Raw genomic sequence first — 25,206 nt, forward strand, 5'->3', positions numbered from 1 at the left:
AAAGTCCAAGTGTATTTTTGTTTAGTGACTTTTTTTTTAAAAGATCTCAGTGATGTTCATTCAGCCACAGCTTGCTGTTAAAAGTTGCTTTGTTTTTGTGTTTTTTTCAGTGCAGTTTACCTCTGGTAAAAGGCAATTTTAGAGCAAGAGAAAGACAGAAAGAAAACCAGAGATGGGGAGGGAGAGGAAGAGAGGCAGAAAAAGAAAGAAAGACAGAAGAAATAGAAAGGTGGTCATATGTAACTCAGTTGCTCAAATTTCACTGTTAATTATAACCTCTGTAAAATCACAGCAGAACCGCCTGCTGGTGTGGGGTTTATAATTGCATACAATACAGGAGATCACAGTTTTAAAGTCTAGCACAGATTAAAAACCACAGATGTACCATTTATATAAGACGCACACTGATTGTCTCTTAAAAACTACATATTGACTCCTTATTGACATTATTCTTATTTCCCCCCCTTAAATAAAGTAGTGCAGCTAAGACAATCAGTCCCATGATCCACAGAGCTCTTAACCGAGTTCTTTGTTCATTTTTTTTTTCCTATGGCCAACTTTGCCAAATGTGGCCGAAGCAATCGAAGAAGCTTGAGAGATGTATATAGATGTATTGTCCCATAACACAAACATTTTAACCAAGGTTGGATGGAAGGGGAAGGAAAACAAGGGTCAATCTTGCCATACCCAAAAAATAAGGTATCTAGTCTGTGTAGAAAGGTAGGCAGGAGGGAGAGACAGAGAGAGAAGAAAGAAAGAGAGAGAGAAAGAAAGAAAGAAAAAGAAAGAAAGAAAGAAAGAAAGAAAGAAAGAAAGAAAGAAAGAAAGAAAGAAAGAAAGAGAGAGAAAGGGAAAGGGAAAGGGAGAGAGAAAGAAAGAAAGAAAAAGAGAGAAAGAGAGAAAGGGAAAGGGAAAGGGAAAGAGAGAGAGAGAGAGAGAGAGAGAAAGAAAGAAAGAAAGAAAGAAAGAAAGAAAGAAAGAAAGAAAGAAAGAAAGAAAGAAAAAGAAAGAAAGAAAGAAAGAAAGAAAGAAAGAAAGAAACCCCATAAACCCTACTCTGAGCCATAGAATAATCTTCCATCCCTATCCAAGCAAAGAAACCCAACAATTGGCTAAAACTATGGAGCAACAAGAAACTAAGTGATGTGATTCTGTTCTTGGTCTACAAAACATGTCTTTCCTTCTTATCTTCCTTTCCAGAGCATCCGAGCAAGAGGTGAAATTGGGAGGTATGATCACGGCCACTGAATTTCTTGCCTTTGTTATTAATTTGTGTCCTGTTCACAATTCTTTTTAATGTAAATCAAAGATCTCAAAACTGGAAATTTCAGCCTACTATGGCTATTGTCTTGTCTGTTTCAACAACATCATTGTGGTCACTTATCATTATCAGCATTAACATCATCACCATTATTGTTTATCACAAAGGGTTCCTAACAGGTCTTCACAAAACCTGAAACTTCCATGAAGATGTCTGGTCTTTATAATCCAAACAGTCAGCATTGAAGTTTAGCTTCCAGGAGGCTGTTTGATCCTTATAATCCAAACAATCAGTAGATGAGTTAAACCCCAAACTTGAAGCTCCATAACCTTGAGTAGAGAGTGAAGCTGGAGACTGGTTGAGGTGGCTGGCCACAGCATTGGTACCCATGGGGCTAAGGGTGGACCCTGGTCCAGGAAGCTGGTGATGCATAGGGGTCAGGTAAGATCCACAGTCCATTCCTCCAAAATATGAGGTTGAGCCGGCATATCCTTGGCTATAGCCTGAAGCCTGAGTGTAGGTCATAGGGTAGGACCTCTGCATGCATGAAGAAGAAGTGGACAGGGGGTCTGAGAGAGGTGAGATGGACGCCGGGCTCCAGATAGACACCGGAGCGCTGCTGCTGGAAATGGCAGGGACTGAGGTACTGGCTGGAGGTGTGAATTGGCCGCTGGTTCCACTCTCTGAACTCACTTCTCTGGCTGGAGAACTCTTCTTCTTTGCAGGCCTCACTTTATTCTGGCCCCCATTCTGCTGCTGTTGCTGCTGCTGGCGGCATTTGGCGCGACGGTTTTTGAACCACACCTGGAAAACCAACCGGGAAGGAGGAGAAAGAAGAGCGAAGGGTGTTAGCTATATGGATCACAGCAAGGACAAATGGGATGAGAATAATTATCACCAGGGAGAATGACAGCACTGAGGAGGATATGGCCGTTTTGCCAAGGAATATTGTATTATAGTCATTCCTCGTTTAAGCAAAAGTTCTCAGGCATTTAAATGCTGCTACGAAAATGTTGCTAGTCCTCTGGATTTCCCTTTGGGCTTCCCTCAACATCCCTTGCATGTTTTGCTGATGCACTATGGGAAAAGCTTGTCAGATTTATTTATTTTTAAATCCAGGTGGAACATAGTGGCAATTTTTATAATGCAGAAACCCATATCAACATCTAGCATAACCAAAAACAGGGCATTACCAGACTTTATCTGGGAGTCCCATCAGTATTTCCATTGAGGTCTACCAAACTTTGTTCCTTAAAAATGGGTTCAGAAAACTGAAACAAATGATTAGGAACAAAAATAAATATGATTTAATTCATGGGAGCCAACAAAGATAACCATGGATCTACTGCAGAGGCATCGAGTTTCCCATTGTTTAATTCCTTCTATTCTTCTTCTCTCCTGTTCCTCTCTGCTTTATTGCATCTACTGCAATCCCAGACTGAAAAATATGTGGTTACATTTTATTTAAAGATGGCTACTTAAAGGACTCTTGTTTTTAATCTGCAACCATGAAGCAAGAGTATATGTGGAAAACCACTGCAGAGTGTCAGACTACCAGTGCTTTCATAAATGTAGAACCAAGCAAACCTTTAATAAGAGTACTTGGAAGAAAGGGGGGAAAAGTTCTTTGCAAGCCTCTGAGCCTGGCGGCTTAGGTACCCCAAGGACTTCCACTTAAGTCCTACTGAAGTCAAGCCCTTAATTAAAAAGAATAGAATATTAGAAAGGAGAGGTTATCAATTAAGAGAGCAACTGAATGGGAGGGAAACATGCTTGTCCAATTAAACGAGCTGTATCCTTTCTTTCTTCCCACCCCGCTCTGAAGGGCAATTAAATAGTAGGAAGTCCCTCAGAACCTGTTGATAGATGTTACAGGTCTTCATTTACTTCATCTCATGTAAGTCACATGATTTGTTTTCAAGTCACGTGATTTCCAACCAGAGCATCTCTCCCTGTTTTTTTTACCCCTGTGTCTAACTCCTAGTTCCTTTTTGAAAAAGCACCTCTGTGATCCCTAAAGTCCCTTCATACCAACAAAGAGGCATAACCCTTTTGAGAACTATCTCTTGCTTCTCTGATGTTCTGCTTTCCTTTATGATCAGAATAGTCTTTCTACTAACTGGAGTATGAAGAGATCAGTAATAGACACAGGCATGCCACTGAACAACATTTTCCATTTTGGCGATGGAGGGGTTCTCTTGCAGAACAAGATGCCTTTTAGATTGTAGCTGTTTTGGATTCTCCAATGCAAATAGGAATCTGTGTACATTGTTATTAAACATGCAGAATATCTATTCAAAAACACACAAACCACATTGGCTCCAAAGTGGAGCACTACATGCAACTGTCACAACTTGTTCTCTCATCTCTCCTTGGATGACATATTTCTGATTTTGTCTTTTCCTTCATCCCTACTCAAATCATCAATGGCAGTTTTAGGAATTCCTTCCAGAAAGGAACCAGGCATCTTTTTAGATATCACAAAGTAGCTGCTATGGAGTGCTACAATTTTGGTGCTTGATTGGAGTAACTAATCTTTGCAAGAAAAAGACGCGCCAAGTATGGTTTTCTTCTGGTCTGATCTCATGTCTGTGACTTCTATCCAAATGATAAAACTGTCTTTACTAGGGAGTGATAAGGACTAGGAATAACAAGTAAAAGGGAAACAAGGAAAAATGAAAGTATTTCAAAAGGAGGAGATTGTATTTATTTATTTAAAATGTATATAGCTGCCCAATTCACACACACACACACTCATTAAAATATTAATCTCATTTCCTCTCACCTACCATTGAAATTGTTCTTTAACACCGTTTTGTGAAATAATCATTTTTAATATGCCATTTTTCATTTTAAAAACTCATCAGTTACGGTATATGTTTTTCATTTTCTTTTATTCCTAATATAGCCCCTAACATTAACTACAGTGAACAATATAAATCACATTAATCAAATAGAAAACTAGATAGGAGGTCATGAAATAAATTCCACAGACGAGATACCAGTTAGAAAATATGGCCAAAAAAAATTATGTGAATCATGTAAAAGGGAAAATGATGGAATTAAAAGTTATGTAAGCCTACCAAACATGACAAATTTAAGTTCCTAACTTTGGGCACATTTGGAATGCCTAAACAGTGATTTTTAAGAAGCTCATTCTTCCAGGTGTAGGATGCAGAACCTTCTGGTTTGTGTGTGATGCAGAACCTTCTGGTTTGTGATTCCAGAAAGCCACATGAACTGTACAAGTATGTCTCTAACAGAAGAGAGTATCTGCAACTCAGGGTTGAACGGTGGACTTTTCAGTTCTCTCTCTCTCTCTGAGCCTGGTTGTTTGCTTGCAGATGCTCCAAGCATTGCACTGATGATGTTATCTAACTTGGATAATGAAACATCTGGAAGCAAACGGCTCAGCTCAAAGAGCACTAAGAACCACACAAGTATCCCTCTCAGGCTTTTTAGGAACCTGGGGTTTCACTGTATCACCCAGCAAAGCATATGGAATCAGCTGAGAAACTAGGTTCGTCAAGTCTGTTCTATTAAAATAAATGCCATTTATGATGTATCTGGAAAAGGAGTTGACTTCTCTTTTTTTAAGCAATACATAAAAAACCCCAATTTATGTTTAAATATGTGTTTCCTTGTCTCAGAAAAGACACATTTTATAGCAGTTTAATGATCAAACTCAAACAATACAATAAGTGAAATTGAGTATAGATGCCGAGAGGTCTTTTTTTTTTTTTTAAATGATCCTTTATGCTCCAGGGAATATCTCAGCTCCTGGGATGTCCTGGTGAGAGTGAAAACCTATTAAAACTAGTTTAACTCTACCAGAGTAAATGTGCCTTGCCTCTTCCTCTAGCTTACAACATATTATGAATGCCCAGATGTAATGTCAGCAAATGTGTCCTGTGGCCATCCCCCCCTTTTTTTTTCATGGCAAACCTATTTTACCCCCTTCTGAAAATATCTGGGCAGTTCAATTCATTTCATGCTTAGTGGAAAGCAAGTATAGATGGAATCACTGGACAATGCTTTCAAGTTAAGGACCATTCTGGATGTTGAGCCTTTCTTGGCGGACCCTGCAGGAAACCTGCTTATAAATTGAAATGGGTAACAATTTGATGTGTGTGTGCGTGTGTGTGTGTTACGCTCCTACCCAACTGCAAAGCATGGAGCATGAGTAGCCAGAATGCAATGCAGGTATTGCAAAATGATATAGTGTTACTGATATCTGGGTTTCATTTCATTCTTATAAGCTAACCAAGTTCTCTTTTTAAAATGTTATATCGCAATATGTCATTTCACCCTATAATTATGGTTAGGGTTAGAAAATACTGTATGGAGAAAGAATTTATCTTGGTCACTGGATTTGCATTTCCCCCCTCAAGAAGTGCTTTTAAATGACATCTGTCATAAATCAGTTTTGGGTCCAATTCCTGAAGTACACAGCTCGTGTACTTTCTGGCTACAAGAGATAGCTGAATGTTGCTGTTAAAAAAGCACAAGAGCTGATCTGATGGATAAATAAACTTTAAACGACCCCATCATATTTCATGGCATGAGGATGACAACGATGATGCTAGCAACCCCAACGACAATTAAAACAATGTGGCTAGTCTACTGAAAAAGCAAATAGGTTGTCAATGAAAGAAGCTTCCTGGTTTCTTAGCAAAATTAAAAGCAATAGAGAAGCTAGGTAGAAGCTTAGGTAAGAAACTACAGAACAGGGTTAGTGCCGATCTAGTCAGAACCCATTTTCTCAACTTCATTCGTTTTCCAAACCTCTGGAAAATTCTTCACCCTTATGCATAGCAGTCAAAATTGGTACATTAGTCAGTTATGCCAAGAAGGCACAGTTCCATATAGTTCAATGGTCCGTTATCTCCCAACATAGGTTCACCACTTTCTCAAATTTCCTCTTTCCCTTTCAGCATGTACCTCTCAGAAGTACTCAACGGTGTACATTTTTTGTTGCTTGAAAGAGCAGTATGTTAATCATTCTCAGCAGGGTATAATATCAGAGCTGGTAAACAGCCTAGTGGATTGCACTCTGAAGATCTTTTTCCCAAAGTAGTCACTTGCATGCGCCCTCACCCTTATCTTCTTCTTTTGTGTGTGCGCGTAAGATTGAGCATGAGTATCTGCAAAATCATCTTGGTTTCAGGCCACTTAATTGATGTGATAAATCATTAAAGAGGCCTGCCTATGAACTGCACTCTAAAAGCACTCCTTCATTCCCCACCAAATAAAAGTAGAGGAATGTGATTATCTTGCTACAGTCATACAAGATACAAGAAAAGTAATCAAACAGCAAACAGATGCTCTGAAAATCCTCTGCTTTTTTTTTGGGGGGGGGGCAAGTTAATATGACCAGTAGGTCTGTCTGTCAGGACTTTAAGCCTTGCTGAGAATCTTCTTCCATGCACCCCCAGCCAAACTGAACTCAGTTGTCAGCCCTCTTCATAAATCCAATCTCAGGAAACCATGAAGATTGACTGGGTGGCCTGCAAGGAATTCGTGGTTATGGGAAGCACAGGGCTGCCCAAATGCAAGCAGTTTGCTCGACATGGAAGGATTGCATTGAACCCAAATTCATTGCAGTCACTTTTCAAGATCAGAATTAGCTACACTGGAGGGAGGGAGGGAAACCCAGTCCAAGATATATATGTTCAAGCAAAGTAGATTTGGGCTATTCCCTCCCTAGAGAGTTATGGAGTCTTACAGTGCTACCCCAGCCATCATAAAGCTGGACCTCATTATGGCACATTATGGATGGATGACAATACAAATCAAGAGGAAATGCCCTTGGTCTATCACAATGTTTTTCAATCTTGGCAACTTTAAGGTGTGTGGACCTCAACTACCAGAATATGCTGCCTAGGGAATTCTGGGAGTTCAAGTCCACAGGTCTTAACGTTTTTCCAGGTTGGAAAACACAGATCTAGCAACGCGCAAGGATGAAATCCTGTTATGATATATGACATTCTTCCAAGAAAGGGTGCAGGATCAAGACATTAGAGCAGGGGTGTCCAACCTTGGCAACTTTAAGCCTGGAGGACTTCAACTCCCAGAATTCCCTAGGAATTCTGGGAGTTGAAGTCCTCCAGGCTTAAAGTTGCCAAGGTTGGACACACCTGCATTAGAGCTTTGCTGAATTAGACTGAAAGTCTACCAACTCAGAGTCCCTTTCCACCTAATGGCAAAGGAGAAATCTCTCCCATTAAACACCAGGCCTTGCCCCCCCAACCCTTCAAATTCTGGTTTTCAGAGATCCAAATCTTTGGTGCCTGGGGCCCATTTTAGCTTACCACCCTCCACTACAATGTCATCTTTCTTTAAAAATCACAGGAGTATCTTTGGATGGCTGCAATCCATACCTGAAGGGGGTCTTTCTCAACTTAGGGGGTCTTTAGATATGTATATTCATCAATAGTTCTTATCATTCCCCTCCACTACTGCTAAACGACCACTAAACGTAGGGAGATAAGCCTGGCTGAGATAGTGAAAAAGGAAGTTGGGGTGGAAGAAAACTATATTAGCCTGCCTATAAACTTGGCTTTCTGTCCATTAGGGTGGGAAGAAAGAGGTTTGAGTTTAGGATCTCATCTTCCTTCAGGAGCTTCTTGTCCGGAGAGGAAAATCGGGATGCTGAGGTCACCGTACTGAAGATTACCCTGGATCTCATCTCTTTCTCTACTCCACGCGCTTTCTTTCCTTCACCACTGCCTTGCCCGGAGCCTTACCAGTTGTATCGTTCTCCTACCCCCCTTCACCCCACCTCCCGCCCCCACCTCTCTGGAGACCCAGTCTTTCCAGAGAAAAAGTAAAACGGGGAGGCGAACACCAGCCTTTTCCTTACCTGCACTCGGGACTCCGGCAAGTTAATTTTGAGGGCCACTTCTTCACGCATGAAGATATCCGGGTAGCGGGTTTTTGCAAACAGGGCCTCCAGGACGTCCAGCTGCGCGCGGGTGAAGGTGGTGCGCTCCCTCCGCTGTTTCCGAGGGGTGGCTGGGAAAGGAGAAAGGCCAGCTCAGAGCGGTCAGGAGAAAAGTCCGGGAAAGAGGACTCGGCCGCTCCACAACGGGGCGGGGGGGCTCGAGCAGTCAGTCCCACCTTAAGCCGTTTGGGGGCCGCTGACTTCCCCGAAAGCCCTGCCCCCTCCTTTCCTTGGGAGTAAGCCCAAACAAGTCCCGGTTTCACGAAGGTTGATTCCTAAAGAAGCCGTCTCTCCTGGGCGGGCTGGGGCAGAATCCGGCTGAGGGGTAAGAGGTGGTGTGCGATGGTGGCTACCTCTCCCAGCTCAGAGAAGGCCAAGCTCCCCCGGCCGCAGGCTAACCGGCTCCGGGTCCAGGTGCCCAAAGACAGGCCGCAATAGCGCGCGATCCTATTGTCCCCCTTCTAAAGGAGCCCCATGGAGCTGAATGCGACGAGCTCTCTTGGGAGAGCCTGAGGAGGCCGGGGTGCTGGTGGGGAGTGCAAGCCCGACTTCCTGGAAGAAGTGGGCCAGCGTAGCTTCAAGGGCGCCGGTAGGAGAGCAGTTAACTTAGGGTGGCAGCCTCAGAGCTGCCGTATTTGACTGACTGGGGAATCCATTTGGATGCAGCGGGAGGCCTGCTGGTGGCGCCTGCAGATGGCGGTTCCGATAGAAGAGAATAGACGTATCTCATGGTTGAACTGGGCCATCCTTGGTGCTCTCTGAGCTTGGCGGGTTTGCTTGCAGACGCGCCATTACCCAAGTTGGTAAGATCACCGGTCCAGGTAACGCCATTAGCCTACTGATGATCTTACCTAGTTAGGTAATGAAACGTTTGCAAGGGCTCCTCAGACGGAGGTTCACTCGGAGAGGTAGCCTAATAGCCCTCCATCCCATGAACAATCCTCTCGCCCTTCTCCAGATCTCACAACAAACAACAACAAAACCCCCGACTTGCTCCAATCGTCGGGAATAGGACTTGGCCCGGAAAGGCTGGCTTGCGCTCAGATAGAAAATTCGGGGGAAAACCGAAAAAGAAAAAGAAAGGAACTTTTCCCAAACCCCGTGAACGGGAGACATTTAAGGGGGAGAGTTGGGATGCCCCAGCTACCCTCCTGGTTTTCATTGCCAACCGAGAAATAGGATCCCACCAGCAGGGGAGTAAATATGAGGGCCCAAGTCCAAGGACTCCCCGCCCTTTGCAAGCCCACAGGCGGCCCAATATGTCTCCTGCCTTACCTGGATACCCGACGGAGGGATGGAGCAGATCCATCCCGGAGGTGGTGAGGCTTAGGCCGTTGACTGCGTAAGGTGGTTGCTTAAGATAAGACATCATGCTAAAGTTGGGACGAGGAGGGAAAATGGCCAAAATTCTGGGGCTGGGTGGAGTTGGAAGGAGGTGTCTCTTGGACCTGCTTCTTGCTCCTTTTTCCTTTCTTCTCCAGATCTTTCGGGTAGAGAAGTTAACCTTGAAATCTGGAGCCTAATTTAGAAAACAAAGAGGAGAGAAAGAGAGGGCAGCGTGAAGAAAAAACAAAAAAACAAAAAAGGTCCTGTCCACGGGGGTTTGGAACTAGCGAAGTCTTGCTCGCCGCGGGGTGGCACCCGTTGAGCTGCAGGCCCTGGCAAACCTCGGCCGGCTGGAGGGGCGCATCCCTCCCCCCCCCTCGAGAAACTCCTTCCTCCCGCCCGGCCCCACAAGTCACAGGGGCGACGTAGAGCTCCCTTCGTTAGGAGCAGCCCACCTCCACCGAACACAAGCACGCAGGCAAGCACGCACGCAGGCAAGCAAGCACTCCAGCCTACTCCACTCCGGCTTGCTTTCCAGGGGGCATTTGCCAAGGTTTCCCTGGTTTTTTTTTAGCAAGTAGTTAATTGCCTCCGACAAAACTTGATTGGGACCCGTTTTACAGACACAAAGGACCCCTTGGCTAAATAAATAAGGCTGCTAACAAAGCCTCCCCACCCCACTCCGTAATTTTCCTCGGCGACAAAGGAGCGTATCTGTTGTACCCACCCCCGAGCTTTTTAATTACCCCGGATTTTGCAATTGCAAAAGAAGCGCCCCCCCCCTCAAAGTTGAGAATTCAAATGCCCACTTTAAAGAAGATCTAAGCGAGGGGGGTTTGGTGGTGGTGGGGCGCTCCGCCGATTTACCGTCCCCGATATCTTGGCATGCATGCCTGAAGTGATTTCTTTCAGCTATTTCCCCCCCCCCCTAATTAGCACTTGCACTAATTAGATTTAAAAGCAAAAAAGGGGACTCCCCGATTTTGAAGACTTTTAGTGTGGGGGGGGGAGGAGGGGGAGGAGGAGAGAGAGGGAAGGCCGCAGCAAGCTAAACAAACAAGTAATTAACTTTTGCATGAAGTGGGGGTGGGATCCTTTCGTCCAAACTCTCTTCCAGCCACCGTCAGCATTTGCCTTCTTCCTCTCTTTTGGAGGAGGGTGGAAGGAGAAGAAAGGTTGCCTTAACTGAAGCCATTGAAACCTGTGCCTGGGTAAGAACGAGGAAAGAAGCGATCTTGGGTTTGGGTTGGTTTGGGAGTCTCTCTCTCTCTCCCCACCCGCACCTCCAGCTAGTCTGGAGACCAATCTACAAAGATAAACTTCCGGGCCAATTCGTTTCTTCATTTCAACACAAGATTTGGGTGTCAGCAACCTCCCCGGCAACCTTCTAGAGAATTCCCCCTACCCTCATCACAGGGAGACGTTAATAGTTCCTGACAGATCAAACCTTCGCCCAACGAGGAGGAGGAAAACGGAGGAGGGGGATGTTTAAGATTTCTGCGAGGATCTAATGAGTTTGAAGTTTTTTTGGGGGGGAGGAGGAGGAGGAAGCGGTGTCTTCTTCGTTCCGCAGCACCACCAAAGGCGGTTGCCGGAGGTAGGCAACCAAGGGACGAAAAAGGCTAGCTTATTTCTAGTACAAATTCAGTTTTTCTCTTTTCTCTCTTTCAAGAAACAAAGTTAACGAAGCATAATTTCGACCAAACAGTGGGAATACAACTCCCAACAATCTCCGTAGGAATTCTAGCCGAGCATCCTTAGGCAATGCCTGCTTGGGAAAGCCGGATTTTTACGGCACACAAAGTTTTTATAGGGGGGAAAAAAATTCTGGGCCTTAACCGGGAATGTAGAAAAGAGGGCTGGAAGTTTAGAGCCCGCCTCAGTTTCCCATTTGCCCCCTTTCCTCGTTAGGGAATCCCTTTGCTCTCCTAAGGCAACGTTGAGGCTCGGCTCTCCTCCTATATGGGAAAGGCGATCCAAATCCTCGCAGCCCGCCTAGCTCCGGAGGCTTCCGCCGTGAGTTTACGAGCAAACGGGGGGGGGGGGGACTAGGCAGAGGAAGGTCCAAAGGCGTTTTCAGCTCCTTTGATGGGGACAGGCGCCGCTCGAAGCCAGCGGGCTTCTGAGCAAAAGTTACTCGCCGTTTTAAGTCAATCGAATTTCGCGGCGAAAAGTTGCTTTCAGGTCCGGAGTAAGGGGTTGCTCGGCAAAGGGAGGTTTTACACCGCCAACACAACTGACTCGCCCCAGCAGGCGATTTAAAAGCTAAAGCCAGCCTTTCCCTTTCCCTAAACGCGACCTTATGCGTGTCGACATCAGAGCAGAATATACCTCTGAGGTCCAGATGGGCACCAACAAGACGAACCCGGGTTAGTTTTCACGAGAGGAATTCCCAAGAAGTAGCGATTGCAAAGATCGCAGCCTGGTTGTCTCCTTTCAAAGACCCTGGGATTTTTTCCCCCCAAGCATCCTAAAAGAAGAGTCCCAGTTTTCTGCGCTTCCAAAAGTCCCCCTTAAACTTTTCACTGGTTCAGCTGCAGATGAAAACTCCAGCTTAGGGAGCCCTTGTGTCTTGGTAAGAAGTTTCAACCTCGGGGGAGACTTTAAAATAAAACAGCAGCAAAAAAAACTGTCAAAAGGCACTTAATCCACCCAAACAATTTAGTTCCAAATAAATTTCCGGGTACACAAAATGTAGGGTGCTTCCTAAGATTCCAAGATGCAGATTTCAGTATAGAGATTCGTACCAGCCTTGTATTCCTTAAGGAATTTCAGTTTACAGTATACATTTTGCAAAGACCAATCTATCCCTGCACAAAACTTTTTCATGGTTGGTCTCACAAAATATACATATTTTGAAAGAAAAAGGGGGAAAGAGAGAAGGGTAGTACGTGTATGGGCCCAGGGCAACTATAATTAAATGTTTTTAAAATCAGTAATAGGAAATTCAGCTCAGACGTTTCTTCTTTAGAATAAAAACAAATGCAATTCTCCTCAGATACTCTTAAAAGTAAACACTATTTCAAGTAAGATGTTGTTCATAGGGTCGAGTTAGAATGGAGGGATCCTTACTAAAAGGTCGGTCCTATATCTTTATGAAGATGTTTGAAAGCTGTGTATTTATTTGCACCAGGAAACCCGTCCTCTTAACGAATATCAATTCCTTTACGAATATGCCTTTGTCTGACTAAGAAGACTGGAACGAATACATATCACTTTTTTTTTTCAAACCACTCTATCGTTGAGAAAAATAGGGAAAAAAGTTAGAGGTATTTTTTAAAAAAATCTTTGAAGCATATTAATGGATTTTGGGGGTCACGCCATCTGTCTCCCACCCCAGTTCTATCAGGTTCAATTCATGGATTTCCGATTTTTTCCGTTGACAGTTGTCTTAAGCGGTCTTGAACTGAGACCACAAAACTTTCAACCTGCTGAAAGAAACACCTGTAGCTCAAGAACCCAACCTGCCTCCTGGAAACAGCTGGCTCGTTTTCTGTCCCAGAAAACAGTTGGTTCCAAGGAAACAGACAGGGAACATGATTGTGCTTTAAAACTGATTTCCCAAGCTAAGCTTATTTCAGTAGTTGGGCCCCAACTTTTATTTACTTAAACCAAGAGGAAGCCTCAAGGAACTTATTTTCCAGTAATAGTGAGAGTGCTACTCTCTACACATTGGGCAAGGCAAACTTCTATTCAGTAAGACTTACTTCTGAGTAAACAAGCGGATAAGGCCGTTTTAGAGAACCACTTTTACACCTATTCGCAAGTAATCGGCATTGAACTCACTGGAACTATGTTACTCAACATAGGATGGGACTGTGCGCTGCTACCGGTCACTCCCGCCATCCTTCTTTCTGCAAAAAAGGAAATGGGATCGCCAATTCGCCATGTTTTAGATGCTATTTTTCTCTCTGACTTTCAAAAAAAAAAAAGCCAAACTTCTAATAGATTAATTTGTTTTTTTAAAAAAAACTAGAACTTTAAAAATAGCACAAGAACTCCAACCAAGTTTGGTTGGTGATTGTTATTTTTTTAAAAAAAAATCCTCATCCTACCGTTTGCTTTGGTTAACAGACAAAAACCCTTCCCTTAAATTCAGAGCACGATTTAGTCAACGACACGCGGGCATTTTTAGCCGGATCCCCCCCTCCCCTCCTAACAGATGGGGAGGTAGAAGAACAGCGCGTGGCTGGCTCGAAATACCAAAAGATTTGGGCAGGATCGTGTCCCGGAACAAGCAAACTCTTTCTGGGGGAAAAAAGAGAGAGATTTTCCTCCGGGCGCTGGGCCCCTGGCTCACCCATCCGGTCCACGCCACTTTCCCCACACGACCAGCCTTGCTCGTGTTTCCGCGCCCCAGACAGCAACCCACAGCTCCTTTTACTGGCAACCAATCCGCAACGCGGCCTCCAAAGAGCCGAAAGGGCAGGTGCTTATGCCGAGCCCCCTGGAAAGCTCCGAAGGGAAAGAGCAGTTTCCCTCCAGTTTCCTACCTGATCCGAAGTCACGCCCTTTCAGCCAGGAGGGGAGAAGGCGACAGCTGCCTTTCTCCCCCCAAAGAGCCGGTTCTCCGCAATCTGCCAAGGCGCTCCCTTTCCCTCGCCAGACCTCCTCCTCCTCCTCCTCCCCCGCCCGCGCGCGGACCCCCATCTACCAGTTGCTCTGTCCCCGCTCAATTATAATTACCCCGTCCAAGAATTAATTATAATAAATGTTTTCTTGATAAACTAACGAGATAATCCGGGCGGCACACGGCCCCTAATTACGGGACGGCTGCAACAGCACTCAGGATCATTTGGGTTGATTAATTTTCTGCCTGATGGCGATGAAAGAAAGAAAGAGGAAAAAAAAAAGACCCCAACCTTTGCACCGACTGGCGGAGAGGTTCGGGGAGAGAGCGAGAGCAAGTAGGCAGGCAGGCAGGCTGGCGCTGGGCGCGGTTAACTGATGCCGGGGAAATCTCGGCCGAGCCCGTCCTGCCCCGAGATCCTCGGCGCCAGCTGCCCAGCAAACGGCGCGCGCACACGCACACACACCCCAAACCCTCGGCGCAATGAGCCTTGAGGCGCAGGCAACGCTCAAGTCGTTTCTCAAACCGAGTGCCAAGCCTCCTCCCTCCTCCCGGCCTCCCTCCCCGGCCGTTTTTTGGGATGGGGGCAGCTAGGTGGAGAAGGCTTCCCACAGCGGGACAGGAGCTCCAGCAATTCTCTCGGGGTCCAAAGCCTCTGGGCCAAAGAGAATCTCTCCAGCTTGGGCCCTGTCGAGCGCGATCCTGCCCCAACTCGCTAGGAAGTTTTTCTAGGCTGGGTTGCAGTTTGAATTCTCCCGACTTCTCCGAGCCCTCCTTGCTTCGTTTTCTCCAACAATTCCTGCGGCTTCCCTGAGACCCCTCTGCACTGAAGCAGCCTCGTGGAACCAGCCACAGGCCCGACTTCCCAGCATCTCGCTGGAGGCAGGGAGAGTTTGCTGGGGGAACAAATGGATCGGGACCAAAGTTTGAGTTGCGTTTCCTCAAGCTGCGATCCCGGGCCGGTTGATTTGTGTGCCGCCCCAAGAAATAAAGCTGCAAGCCTTTCGTGCAACTTTACGACGGGAAAGCAATTCCGTTTTACTTTTTAAGTTTTACAGGGTTAGTTAGAATCGATCTGCTAAAACCTTTTGAAAACTTGATTTGAAATGCGAGCGGGTGGGTCAATGGCAGGGCCGGGAAGCAAGGTTGTGCGTAAGGATCTGGCCGCCATCCTAACCTGAAATCCCAAAGGGCCTCGGCTTTGCAACGCGTGTCAAGTAGCCCGATCTCCAAGTATAAACGCAAGTTACAATTGCGAAGTGGGGAGGGCGGGCGCAAAATCGAATTCCTTTCTCCTTGTTAAGAAAAGCAGAGGAGAGAGAAGTGTGGCTAGTGAGGAAAAGCAACAAGAAAAGCTGAGTTTCTTTCTGAGCAAAATTTGTCTACTTCCCTGGGGCCCATAAACCCGCGCCTTTTCTCCCTTGCAGCCGCACGAGACAGCTGAACACGTTGACGCGACGACCGTTTAGCAACATCCACTCTCTTTTAACGAATATAGTTAAGACCCGCCTGGCAAGTTGCAATGTGTGCCAGTGTTTAGACCCCGCAATACAATTGCGGAGGGATCTCTGTGGGAGATTTAGAGCTACACCCTCGCTCGTTCTGGCTTTAAATGCTAAGAGAGATTTAAACGAATTCAAAAGCAGCGAGCTGGTCCCGCCTGAGAAAATTCAAAGCTTGCAAAACGCCCCGTTCGAAACCTTGTTTGGCTAATTATACCTAATAGAAGAGTAATGTGCTTCTCCCTACCTACACCGATGGAAGGGAGTGGGGGCAGAAAGCAAACAAACCCGACGGAAAACGCTATCGCTGTTTCTCAGACATTGCAAGGTCGTGTGTCTGAGCGAACTTTTTGGAAACCTTTGAAACTAACGCTCACTTCTTTGAGTCTTTAAAGCGCGCCTGGGTGTAAAGAAGCACCAACACACCCAAGAGAGCTGGAAGTCGGTAGATCGGCCAGGGGGAAATATTTGGAAGGCCTCTGGCTTCCAATAGGGTTGCCTTCCAAAGAAGGGCTTTTGGAAGTGGGAGGGCCAGGGCACGTCCAAAATCTCTGAAGTTGTCTACCTTCTGGCTGGTTTGTTGCCTGTAGGAGCAGCCATAGAGAAATCCAAGCACCCAGCAACCTTCTCTTAGCTGGACTGGATTTCTCCTTCCTTCTGCAGAACAAATTGACTGATTTTTTTCCTTCCTTCCTTCCTTCCTTCCTTCCTTCCTTCCTTCCTCCCTTCCCTCCCCATATTCGCTGCGCTGTGTAATAATACCCTTGGTCCAAGAATATCAAAGCTGGGCAGGAGGAGGAAATCTCTTCCAACAGGATCCTACCTGGCCAGATTCCCTCCCTTCCAACTCAGCCTCCCCTCCCCGCTTCCTTTCCTTTTCCTTTCCTTCAGTTGAACTGAGGTTTTCCTTTGGGCGCAGCAACTCTTTCAAATATACTTGAAAATCCAATGCTGTGTGTATGTCAAATGATTTTTAGTCTATTGATCGGACTGTCGGAGATAAACTATTTATCAATAACTCAAGAGCTAGGTGGGTTTAATTTCCTTCTCTCTGCCCTGCTCAGCCCCTCCACGAAGACAAGGGGGGGGGGGGACCGAGAGCTGTGTGTATGCGGGGAGAGATGCTGCTGGCTGCACACAGCCCCAAGCTGAACCGCGGAGTTAACATCAAGGTCGCTTTTTCCTCCGTAGGGATCTTTGTTCGCCTCCCATTTCAAAATAAGCTAATTGTAAACCTCTCTCTTTCTCTGTTTCTCTTTCTCTCCTCCGAAGTAAGCCCCAGTTGAGTTCAATTGGGGCCCCGGATAAATTGCAACCTTTCTCTCTGAACCTTTTTGAATTCAGGCGAATTTGCAGCCCACAAAAGAAATGACAGGGTTGGGCCGAATTTTAAGTAAATCTAAGGAGGATTCGGCAGGGGAAACGCACAAGCGCACACACCCAACGCGCGCGCGCGCACACACACACACAGAGACGAACTATTCAACGGATTTTTTTTCACCCCCACAAAAGAAAAGCGATTGTGCTGAAGGAACCAAGCGGGCCAGAAAGAGTGTAGCAAAACAAAACAAAACAAAACCAAAAATATTTTAGCTTGAGGACCTCTCAGGTCGGTGCCTTTTTTTCAACCTCCAGCAACAACAATTTTTTTTTTTTTTTTTGGCCGCACAAAACCACCCCCAATCGCCAATCCCGAAAAAGGCTCCCGGGCGCAGGCTTGCACGCAGCTCGCGAGAAAGCAGGCGGCGGCCCATCGATTTCAGCCGAACTTGGAGAGTCCCTAGACGGAGGAGTGGGGGCGAATGGCGGGGAGAACGGCACGATTTGTACGAGAGCCCAAAACGAAAGAAGCAGCCGCCTTCCCTTCGCCCCCTATTTCTCAATAGGCACGGGCGCCCAAATCAAAGGCCCGCTCTAAAACAACGCCTGGCGGTGTGGGTGTGAGGGTGCGTGTGCCGGAGTGCGCGTACCAGCCTCTCACTTACCTTGAAGCTTCTTGGCGGAGCTGCAAGTTAAAACAAAAAAACAAAATGTTGTGGCAAAACCGCCCGGCCGCTTGATTCCCCTTGGAGCTTCCCGAAAGCAGAGTTTTTCTTCCTACAAAAGAAACCAAGAGGGAAGAGGGTTAAAATAAAAAAAAGGACCCTTCCTCCGAGACAGCCGCCCTCTCGCCTTCTCTTTCTTCCGCTTCTGGCGATGAAGATGAAGGGGGTGACGGTAAATGAGGATGAGGAGGAAAGGGTGGGAGGAAGGAAAAGGAGGCAAGCTGGCCAACTGCGACCTGCTTCTTAAACAGTAAAGCAAAATCAGAATAATGTTTTTTAAATATATATATATATATATATACCAAGCTCCCTCTCTAACCCCCCCTCCCCTCTGCTGAGCGGAGGGGCAGGAGGCGCTGGAGCGAGGTGGACCTGGGTGGTGGGTGGGGGGCGGGGGCAGAATGGTGGCGAACGCGCGGCAGTCGGGCTCTCTCGCTCGCTCTCCCGGCTGGGTTTGCTGCACAAGCGCCTCTCGGGCAACTTTTTTGACGGCGGCTCTCCAACCAATGGCAAGCAGGGAATGATTGACACATCTAAGCCAGAGGGAAAAGAATAAAAACAGACAGGGGGGGGGGAGGAAAACAGGGGCCCAGCTTCGCCAGGGGGACAATCAGGCAACAAATAACAGCTACTTTTTTTTCCCCAAAAAGAGACGCACAGGCAGGCGCATAAAAATATATACAGGAGGAAAGGCTCCCCCCTCCCTTCCCTCCCCTTCCCCCCCCCCCCACTCCAGCCCTCCAGCCTTCGGAGCGCTTCTGGCTTGAAGCCCCTCAAGTCGCGCCCGGTGGACAAACCAGGATCGGGTGACCCTGTTTGCTGCGGGGCAGAGAAAAAGAAGGATCGCTTGAAGGGCGGAGAGGAGAGATGGGAGCAATTAGCCCGTCGATCCTATAAATAAATATCAGGACGTGGGTGGGGAAACCGGGTGGGAGAACTCCCTCTTCCAAGGAAAAGTGGGTAGACTTGAGGTCGCGGCGTTTCCGTCGGCCACGGCTTCTTAAAGAACTCCGCTCCCGTGTCCTACGTGGGAAGGGGAGTCGAGTCGTTGCGGCTTTTTTCGGGGAGGGGGGTTTAAAGAAACCCCCTCCCCCTTCCACCCGCAGCCTCCCAAGCTCCGCAAGTCGGCCAAAAGGGAGAGGACAAGGGGGGGACGGGGACGGTGGCGGTAGTCAGCCTATTTCCCATAGACTTGTGGCAGAGATGTCATGGCAGTCCATGGCTGCACTCACTGGCTGGGTTTCTCACCACCGGTTAAAACCCCCTATTTACACCGGGCTCCCCAAACGCCGATCCCAAGCGAAACAAGACGCGATCTCCCTCCACAAAACCGCAAGGCAAAGGCTTGGTTCATCCAAGCGGAGTAGTAACGGCTGGCTTCCCCACAACCTGCTCGAACTACTAGGAGCTACCCAGGTCCATCTTAAGCCCAGGCGAGCCTGTGGTGGGACCGCAGCCAGGGTGGCCGAGACCCGAGCCAAGCCAAGCCGCGAATGCGGGCGCGCCTGTGTAGCCTACCTGCGCAAGGAGGACTCGCCTCTTCTTTGCGGGGCGAGCGTTTCCACGAGGGAGGTGAAAGTCCTGAGCGTCAGTGGGGGGAGGAGCTTCCCTTACACTCACCCCCTCTTGGCTTGGCAGTCAGAACCTCCGGACTCTCGGTCGGACTTTGTTCTTGCGGAGACCTGCCTAAACTTGCAGTCTTAAGCCACTTGCCCCCCAACCACGGTTCCCCAGAAGTCAATCGGCGGCCACGATGGCTAATAAAGACACATTTCATTGGGGAGATTAAAACAACCACACACACACACACACACACACACTCCCTCTCTCTCACACACCCCGAGCTGGTCCCCAGGAGAACCACGCGTTGGGTTTCGAAGAAAGCTTATTGGTGGCGTTTGGGGGTAGTTGCTGGCCTAACTTAATGGGAAGGCCGGGCTGAAAGCGAGCAAAGCAAATCCTATACGTCCGGTAGGTCTCCCTTCCCAGCGAAGTTGACCTAAAGACACGGGTCTCCTTTCCCCACAAACTTCCTTGCCTTGATGGATCGGCGCGTCCCGTCGGGGAGAGCCAAGACGCCTCGGCGTTAAAAGACATTTCGAGAACCAGAGAGGTTTCGGCGGATAACCTGAGCCATCCCCACGACTCGAGGCTTGGTTACAGATATAGACGCACGGGACACCGAGGTCCTTGAAAAGGACTTGAGGAAACGAAATCGATTTAAATCGACTTCGGATCCTGGAGGGCTCCCCTTCTTCTTCCTCAACATGGAGGGGGAAAATCTGCTCCACCCCACCGCTTGGACGCATTCCTCCCTAAGTCTGAAGCCAGTCCACTCAAAACGTCAAAATGTTAATAGCTGCATTCACACAAGGCGCTTATATAACCCTTACCGAATTAATTCCTTTCTTGAGTTCCTGCTATATCTCGAAATTAACGAAAAAGGCCGGGTTGACCCAGCCTCCTAAGTCACACGAAGCCAACCAAGGTTAACGCTTAGGAGGTTCCCCGGGTGTAGCCGCTGATCTGAGTTGTGTGAACTTCTCTGGCCGGGGTGAATGGCTGCGTTTCAGGACGAATCCTCCTCTGGCTCATCTCGGGATCTTTAGGATTTTTTTCGCATTCTAGCAATTTATTAAACCGTCTCTTTATGTTAATTCCTGGCTGGGCCCTGCCTCAAGCAGACGACTTTTCCACCGCAATGAATTAATTCTCGCAAACTGCCTAGTGGTTTGTTTCCTTCCTTCCTTCCTTCCTTCCTTCCTTCCTTCCTTCCTTCCTTCCTTCCTTCCTTCCTTCCTTCCTTCCTTCCCCTTTGGGTGCTCTATTTTCTTTGGGGGCTCTTTCCACTGCCGAAAATCTGCCCCGCCAAAGGTCGGGGACCGGAGACAGAGACTGGGTTCCCGGGCAAAAATCCTCTATACCCGCGACTTGATTTTTGTTCAAGAAACGGAGGGCGACGGGCAAAGAAGGGCGCGGGTAATTTGCTTTTTGCCCAACCCTTTCGGGCCAGACCGCTTGGACGCTTCCTCCCGACCCCATTGCCAGCTCTGGGTAAGGAATCTCTTCTCCTCGTCCGCCTTCAGCTCCGAAGAGCCTCTAAGATTCATTAGGATCACAGTAAGGGGGAAGAGGGGCAGGGAGGGATCGGTTGGGCTGCTTGTTGCGTTCCCTGTGTCTGGTACGTCTGTATCTGCGAGCACCTATAGCCAGGTGTATTAAAGTTCCGCTGAGCGTCCTGCCTTAGACACGCTCTTCCGGGCGGGGTGGGCGGGGAGCGGGACGGGGACTCTCCGATGCTACTTACAAGTTGTTTCTTGGAAGTGAGGAGTTTTCTCTTGGCACCAAACTGGGACTTGGAAAAGCCAGTCAGGCTGGAAGAAAAAACTTCAGGGAAGAGATCTGGGGAGGGAGAAAGTGAAAGGGAGGGGACAAGAGAGCGCGAGGATGAGAGGGGAGAGGGAAGGCGCACTAAATGAAACCAGAGGCCACTTCGCACCACGAATAGAATAGTCCTGTAAATAAATAGTTATTGGGGAGAAAAAAACCACACACACACACATTTTATATGGGTATATATTTATAGCGTGTATATGCACACCCACAAGCCCACACCTGCCTACATAAGCTAGGTATGTCCTGCTGAAATTGCAGAGGCGTCCTTGCGTGGCTGCGGTCTGAGGCTGCCAACGGGAGCAATAACTTACCCAGGCCGCCTTTCTCCGACCCTTTTGCCCCCTTGATCCAAGGACTTCCCGTTCTCGGGCGGCCAGAAATAAAGCCGGGCCCAGAAACGGACTGTTGCGTTTGTGCGCCTTAAATAAACAACAGGTCCCTCTTTAAAATTCTCCATCCACTCCAGATGTCTAAAAAAAAGCAAGATCGCGATGATTTTGTCACGGTTTGGTAAATTTACCCCTTTAAGAGGCTTTCATAAATCCCAGAACACACCTTCAGCCAGATTTGAATATAGATTTAGGTTTTAAAACCCAGTCGCAGGGAACACGGCTCTATCAAAGGGAAATTTCTCCCTTTAGCTTTAGCCACGTTGGCGTCCGTTGGGCTCTTCAGGGGGAAAAAGGGAGGGGAGGCAGAGAGAAGGAAAAGAACGGGGCAGGGGAGAAAGGAAGGAAGGAAAAGGAAAAAGAATGGACCTGAAAGGAAAAGAAAGGGTTCGAGAAGAGAAGGGAAAAAAAAAAAAAAGAACTGTGGGTGTGTATCCTAGAGGAATCAAAATCAACTTTGATGTTTTTTTCTTCTTCGAGGAACGGCCATTCACATCACCGGGGGTTTTGCAGCTTAAAGGAAAGTTGTAGATTTCTGGCAGATCGGTGGTGTATTTTTTTTCCCTTCTCCTCCACAAAAACGAAAGATTTTTGGGAGGGGGGGAAAGGATACATCCGGATTCTCTCTCTCTCTCCCCCGCAAACGTGTTTCTAATTTTCTCCCCCATCCACTTGGAAACTGTTTACAGTCCCAGCTGAAACCGAATTCGGATCCGAAGGAACTGGAATAAGGTCCAACTTCGGCGTTGTTGCTGTTTGGGGAACGGGAGAGCGCGCCCGCCTTCTGTAAAGTAAGTGACTTTGCAATGCATTCTCCATCCCCGCCAGCTGTTTGAGAGACCGACTCCTCTCTTTCTCCTTTTCCCACCATGCCTTCCACACACCGATCTTCTTTCTCTCCCTGCGGACACATCCCCCTCCCTTAGTACTTTTCCACACTCTTCCAAATTACCTTAACGGGTTCTCTCCCCACCCCTTGGGAAGGAAGGGGTTTCCTCGACTTCGTAAACTGCCCTGAGTCTCCGATAAACTGGAAGTGGGGGGTGAGTGGGGGGGGGGGAACCTTTTCCCCCTAGAAAATGGGGATTGTCAGTGGAAATATGCACTTCTACCCCGCTGGCCCTCAATCCCTCCTCTCCGGGGCCTGTTCACAACACTTTTCCGTGCTCCCCTTTTTCCGGAATGGGGACTTGCCACCGTCCTTCCCACCGACTCGGGAACTTTGCGGCTTAACTTTCTTTGAAGCTGAGCAACGATTTCTCCCTTTCAGCTAGAGCAGCGGCAAACCTGGACTCTTTCTATGATGGCTTTCTAACTAACTCCAACACCGTAAATTAGGGATTAGGAAAGGTCAAGAGATATTGTAGCAAACCAAAGGGGGGTGTGTGTGTGTGTGTGTGTGTGTGTGTGGTTTCTTAGGAGAGTTGGCAATGGGAAGTTGGTTCCACCTTCCTTGAAGTTGAGGTGCCGACCTTCGTTTCTTTCTTTGAAAGGCTGGCAAGGAGCTGGAGGAAGGCGAGGAGTCGCCAGAAGGGAGGGAGGGAGGGAGGGAGGGGAAACAACGGATCTGCCTGCCCTCCCTCCCCCACCCACCTCGGCAGCCTGGCCGAGAGCGCGCTTGGACTTGCGTGGGTTTCCTAGCATGACCCATCCGGAGATTTGAGGAGAAGGGAAAATTTGTGCTGGGCCGTGGCGGGATAGGGGCACATCCTGAACGATTTTTTCCCCACCACGTTTCTCTCCCTCCCTATTCCTAATACGATCTCTTAGCACTTTTCTAACCTTGGTGAAATGTACCGTGTGTGTGTATATACGTATCAATGGTGGAGAGAGCCTTTATTTCGGTTACGAGTCCCTTCGCTTCTCTCCAGTCCAGCCTCTCTCTTTAACACCCTCATTCTTCCTTCGTGGAAAAAGTGGGCAGCGCGCAGATGATTGCCCCCCCTCTCCCCCCCCTTGCAGCCATGCACATCCTGTACGTTCAAGGCCCCGCGGGAGACAGCGAGGGGCATCTACGGCCGTGCAAGGAGGATGTCTGCCACGCCACGCCACCGACCCACAAGCCCCCCCCTCCTCCCTGCTCACGCTTACTGAGATGTAAGCGCCCTGGTTCTGATTTCAAGCTGGATTTTCAAGGAACGAGAAAGAGACCCCATTTCCCACCCTGGCTGCGCTGTAAAAAAAAAAAAAAGTTGAAGACTGGATCCCAAAAGCAGGGGGTGAAGCTAGTCCCTTACTGTCGAAGAAACTTTGTTCAAGATCGGGGCCCTTAAAGAAGAAGTGGGAGAAAACTTCAAGGGTCGGAGGCTCTTCAGAGTGCCGTTCAGTGGACTTAGGCTGGAAAAACAGGCAGGTGGACCATAGAAAGTTATTCCACAGATTCGTGGCAGGGGCTTATGAATCAGGGAGGGAATACCTTGCAAGTGTGTAGCCGTGGGCTCCCCGCGATCCGCATTTGGTTTCAATTTTGGGGTCGTTTTGACCGGGCCCCTTTTTTCTTTTGTCACTAACTTGAAAAGGGCTTGTGGAGCATTTGAAAACTCGCGCACTATTTCCTGACCTTTTCGTCGGCCCTGATCAAATGGCCAGGCCGCTATTGGATCGGGGAGTTTTCACTTCGGTGGGGCAGAACCCCTTCCTCGGCCCACTCTTTTCTCCCCGACTCTCATTCCATACAACCCTTCAGAAGAACCCAGCCCCGAGATAAAAACCGACCCTCGCAGACCTCGGATTTTCCGGGCTCTCTAAACTTCGTAGCCAACCAAGGAAAAGGTAGAGAGAAAGAAAGGAGAAACCAACCAGCCCCAGTCGAATAAACAGAAGCGGTGAGAAAGACACCAAGACTACTTACAGGGAAGGAGTTTGCAATCTCCTCTCATATTTTTCGTTTGCTACTTTTCCCAACCTTTATTTTCCTCCTTAAGAAAATAAATAAATAAAATCTGTTTTATGAGAAAGGTCTGCCCAAGAACTTTCCCTCGTCCTTTCTTCAGATTTTTAATTAGGCCCCATCAATTATTTGGAGAATCGATATCATATAATCCGGCGTGAGATTGGATAAGGTTTTAATCAGAAGAAAGGGTGTTTGTGTGTGTGTGTGTGTGTGTGTTGCTTTTTAAAAGCTTCTGACGAGAGGGGGTGCATTTACCTTAACACACGCAAAATCTCACTTTCCAGGAGGAGGAAAAAGCAGACCGAAGTGCAAAAAGTGTCAAAGGGGTGTCAAAGATAACAAATAGAGCCGCACAAAACATTAGCAGACCTTCGCTTCGCTTTCTTCCCATTTTCTTCGGAAAGTGCCATTGCTGTTGCTTTTTCTTTTACATTTCCAACTTGTCCCCTTCACAAATGATCCCTCTCATTTCTCTTAATCAAAGGGACTACCTGATTTTCAAAATATTTGACTCGGAAAAGGAAATTAATGTTGCTTTTTTTTTAAAAAATAACGACCTGTAGGGACGGAAAGGTGGGGAATAATCCCATTTCCCCCTCCCCAATATATTTTTCCACAGAAGGAAAGGGGAAGGAAGGAAAGAAGGGTTATGCGTGCTTTTTATATAGCTCTTTTACATTTTTTTTAAAACACCAGGAACAAAAAAAAAAAAAAGCTTGAATTGGAGGTGGTGTCGGGATTCGGTCTTACATTCTCTAAAGGAACTGAGGGTTGAATATTACAAACTCATGGAAAGAGAGGCCTCCTTAATTGTTCTATAAAGGTACAATATTGAGGGGGGGGGGGGAGAGAGAAAAACTTTTTCAAATTTGACAACCTGG

At 47.5% G+C, this 25,206-nt stretch overlaps 1 protein-coding gene and 1 long non-coding RNA gene across 9 annotated transcripts in view; one reads left to right on the forward strand and one right to left on the reverse strand.

The window, feature by feature from the left end:
- Positions 1-955: 955 nt before the first annotated feature.
- On the reverse strand, positions 956-18,198 carry OTX2 (orthodenticle homeobox 2). Of its 4 annotated transcripts, none has more exons than XM_087952359.1 (5): positions 17,588-17,702; positions 10,600-10,737; positions 9,480-9,723; positions 8,124-8,275; positions 956-2,065 (listed from the first exon to the last, which is right to left on the reverse strand). In XM_087952359.1, the coding sequence occupies exons 3-5, from the start codon at positions 9,574-9,576 to the stop codon at positions 1,445-1,447; spliced, it is 870 nt and encodes a 289-aa protein (XP_087808485.1). In that variant the 5' UTR covers positions 9,577-9,723; positions 10,600-10,737; positions 17,588-17,702; the 3' UTR covers positions 956-1,444. The 4 variants fall into 4 exon arrangements, with proteins under 4 accessions (XP_087808485.1, XP_087808484.1, XP_087808486.1 ...); XM_087952358.1 differs by lacking the exon at positions 10,600-10,737 and adding an exon at positions 13,317-13,384; XM_087952360.1 differs by lacking the exon at positions 17,588-17,702 and adding an exon at positions 13,317-13,334.
- A 2,739-nt stretch (positions 18,199-20,937) lies between these two features.
- Positions 20,938-25,206, forward strand: part of LOC148133497 (uncharacterized) — a 124,705-nt gene continuing 120,436 nt past the window's right edge. For 4 of the 5 annotated variants that reach the window (XR_015746898.1, XR_015746897.1, XR_015746899.1 and 1 more), the window contains exon 1: positions 20,938-22,223. This is a non-coding gene — a long non-coding RNA (uncharacterized LOC148133497). Of the gene's footprint in view, positions 22,224-23,394; positions 24,212-25,206 lie in introns of those variants that run through there. The other variant, XR_015746895.1, reaches the window with a different exon arrangement.

Source organism: Notechis scutatus, chromosome 1 (genome assembly GCF_049901735.1).
Source record: "Notechis scutatus isolate UNSWTSFEM ecotype Mainland chromosome 1, rNotScu1.2, whole genome shotgun sequence".
Classification (NCBI taxonomy): domain Eukaryota; kingdom Metazoa; phylum Chordata; class Lepidosauria; order Squamata; family Elapidae; genus Notechis; species Notechis scutatus.

Excerpts from the sequence above, each read along its gene's own strand:
- OTX2 (XM_087952358.1), bottom strand. The coding sequence starts at position 13,376 with ATGGCGGGAGTGACCGGTAGCAGCGCACAGTCCCATCCTATGTTGAGT. Across the intron at positions 8,276-9,479 it reads TCCCTCCGTCGGGTATCCAG|CCACCCCTCGGAAACAGCGG; the intron begins GTAAGGCAGGAG and ends CTCCTTTCCCAG. Across the intron at positions 2,066-8,123 it reads TGCCGGAGTCCCGAGTGCAG|GTGTGGTTCAAAAACCGTCG; the intron begins GTAAGGAAAAGG and ends TTGGTTTTCCAG.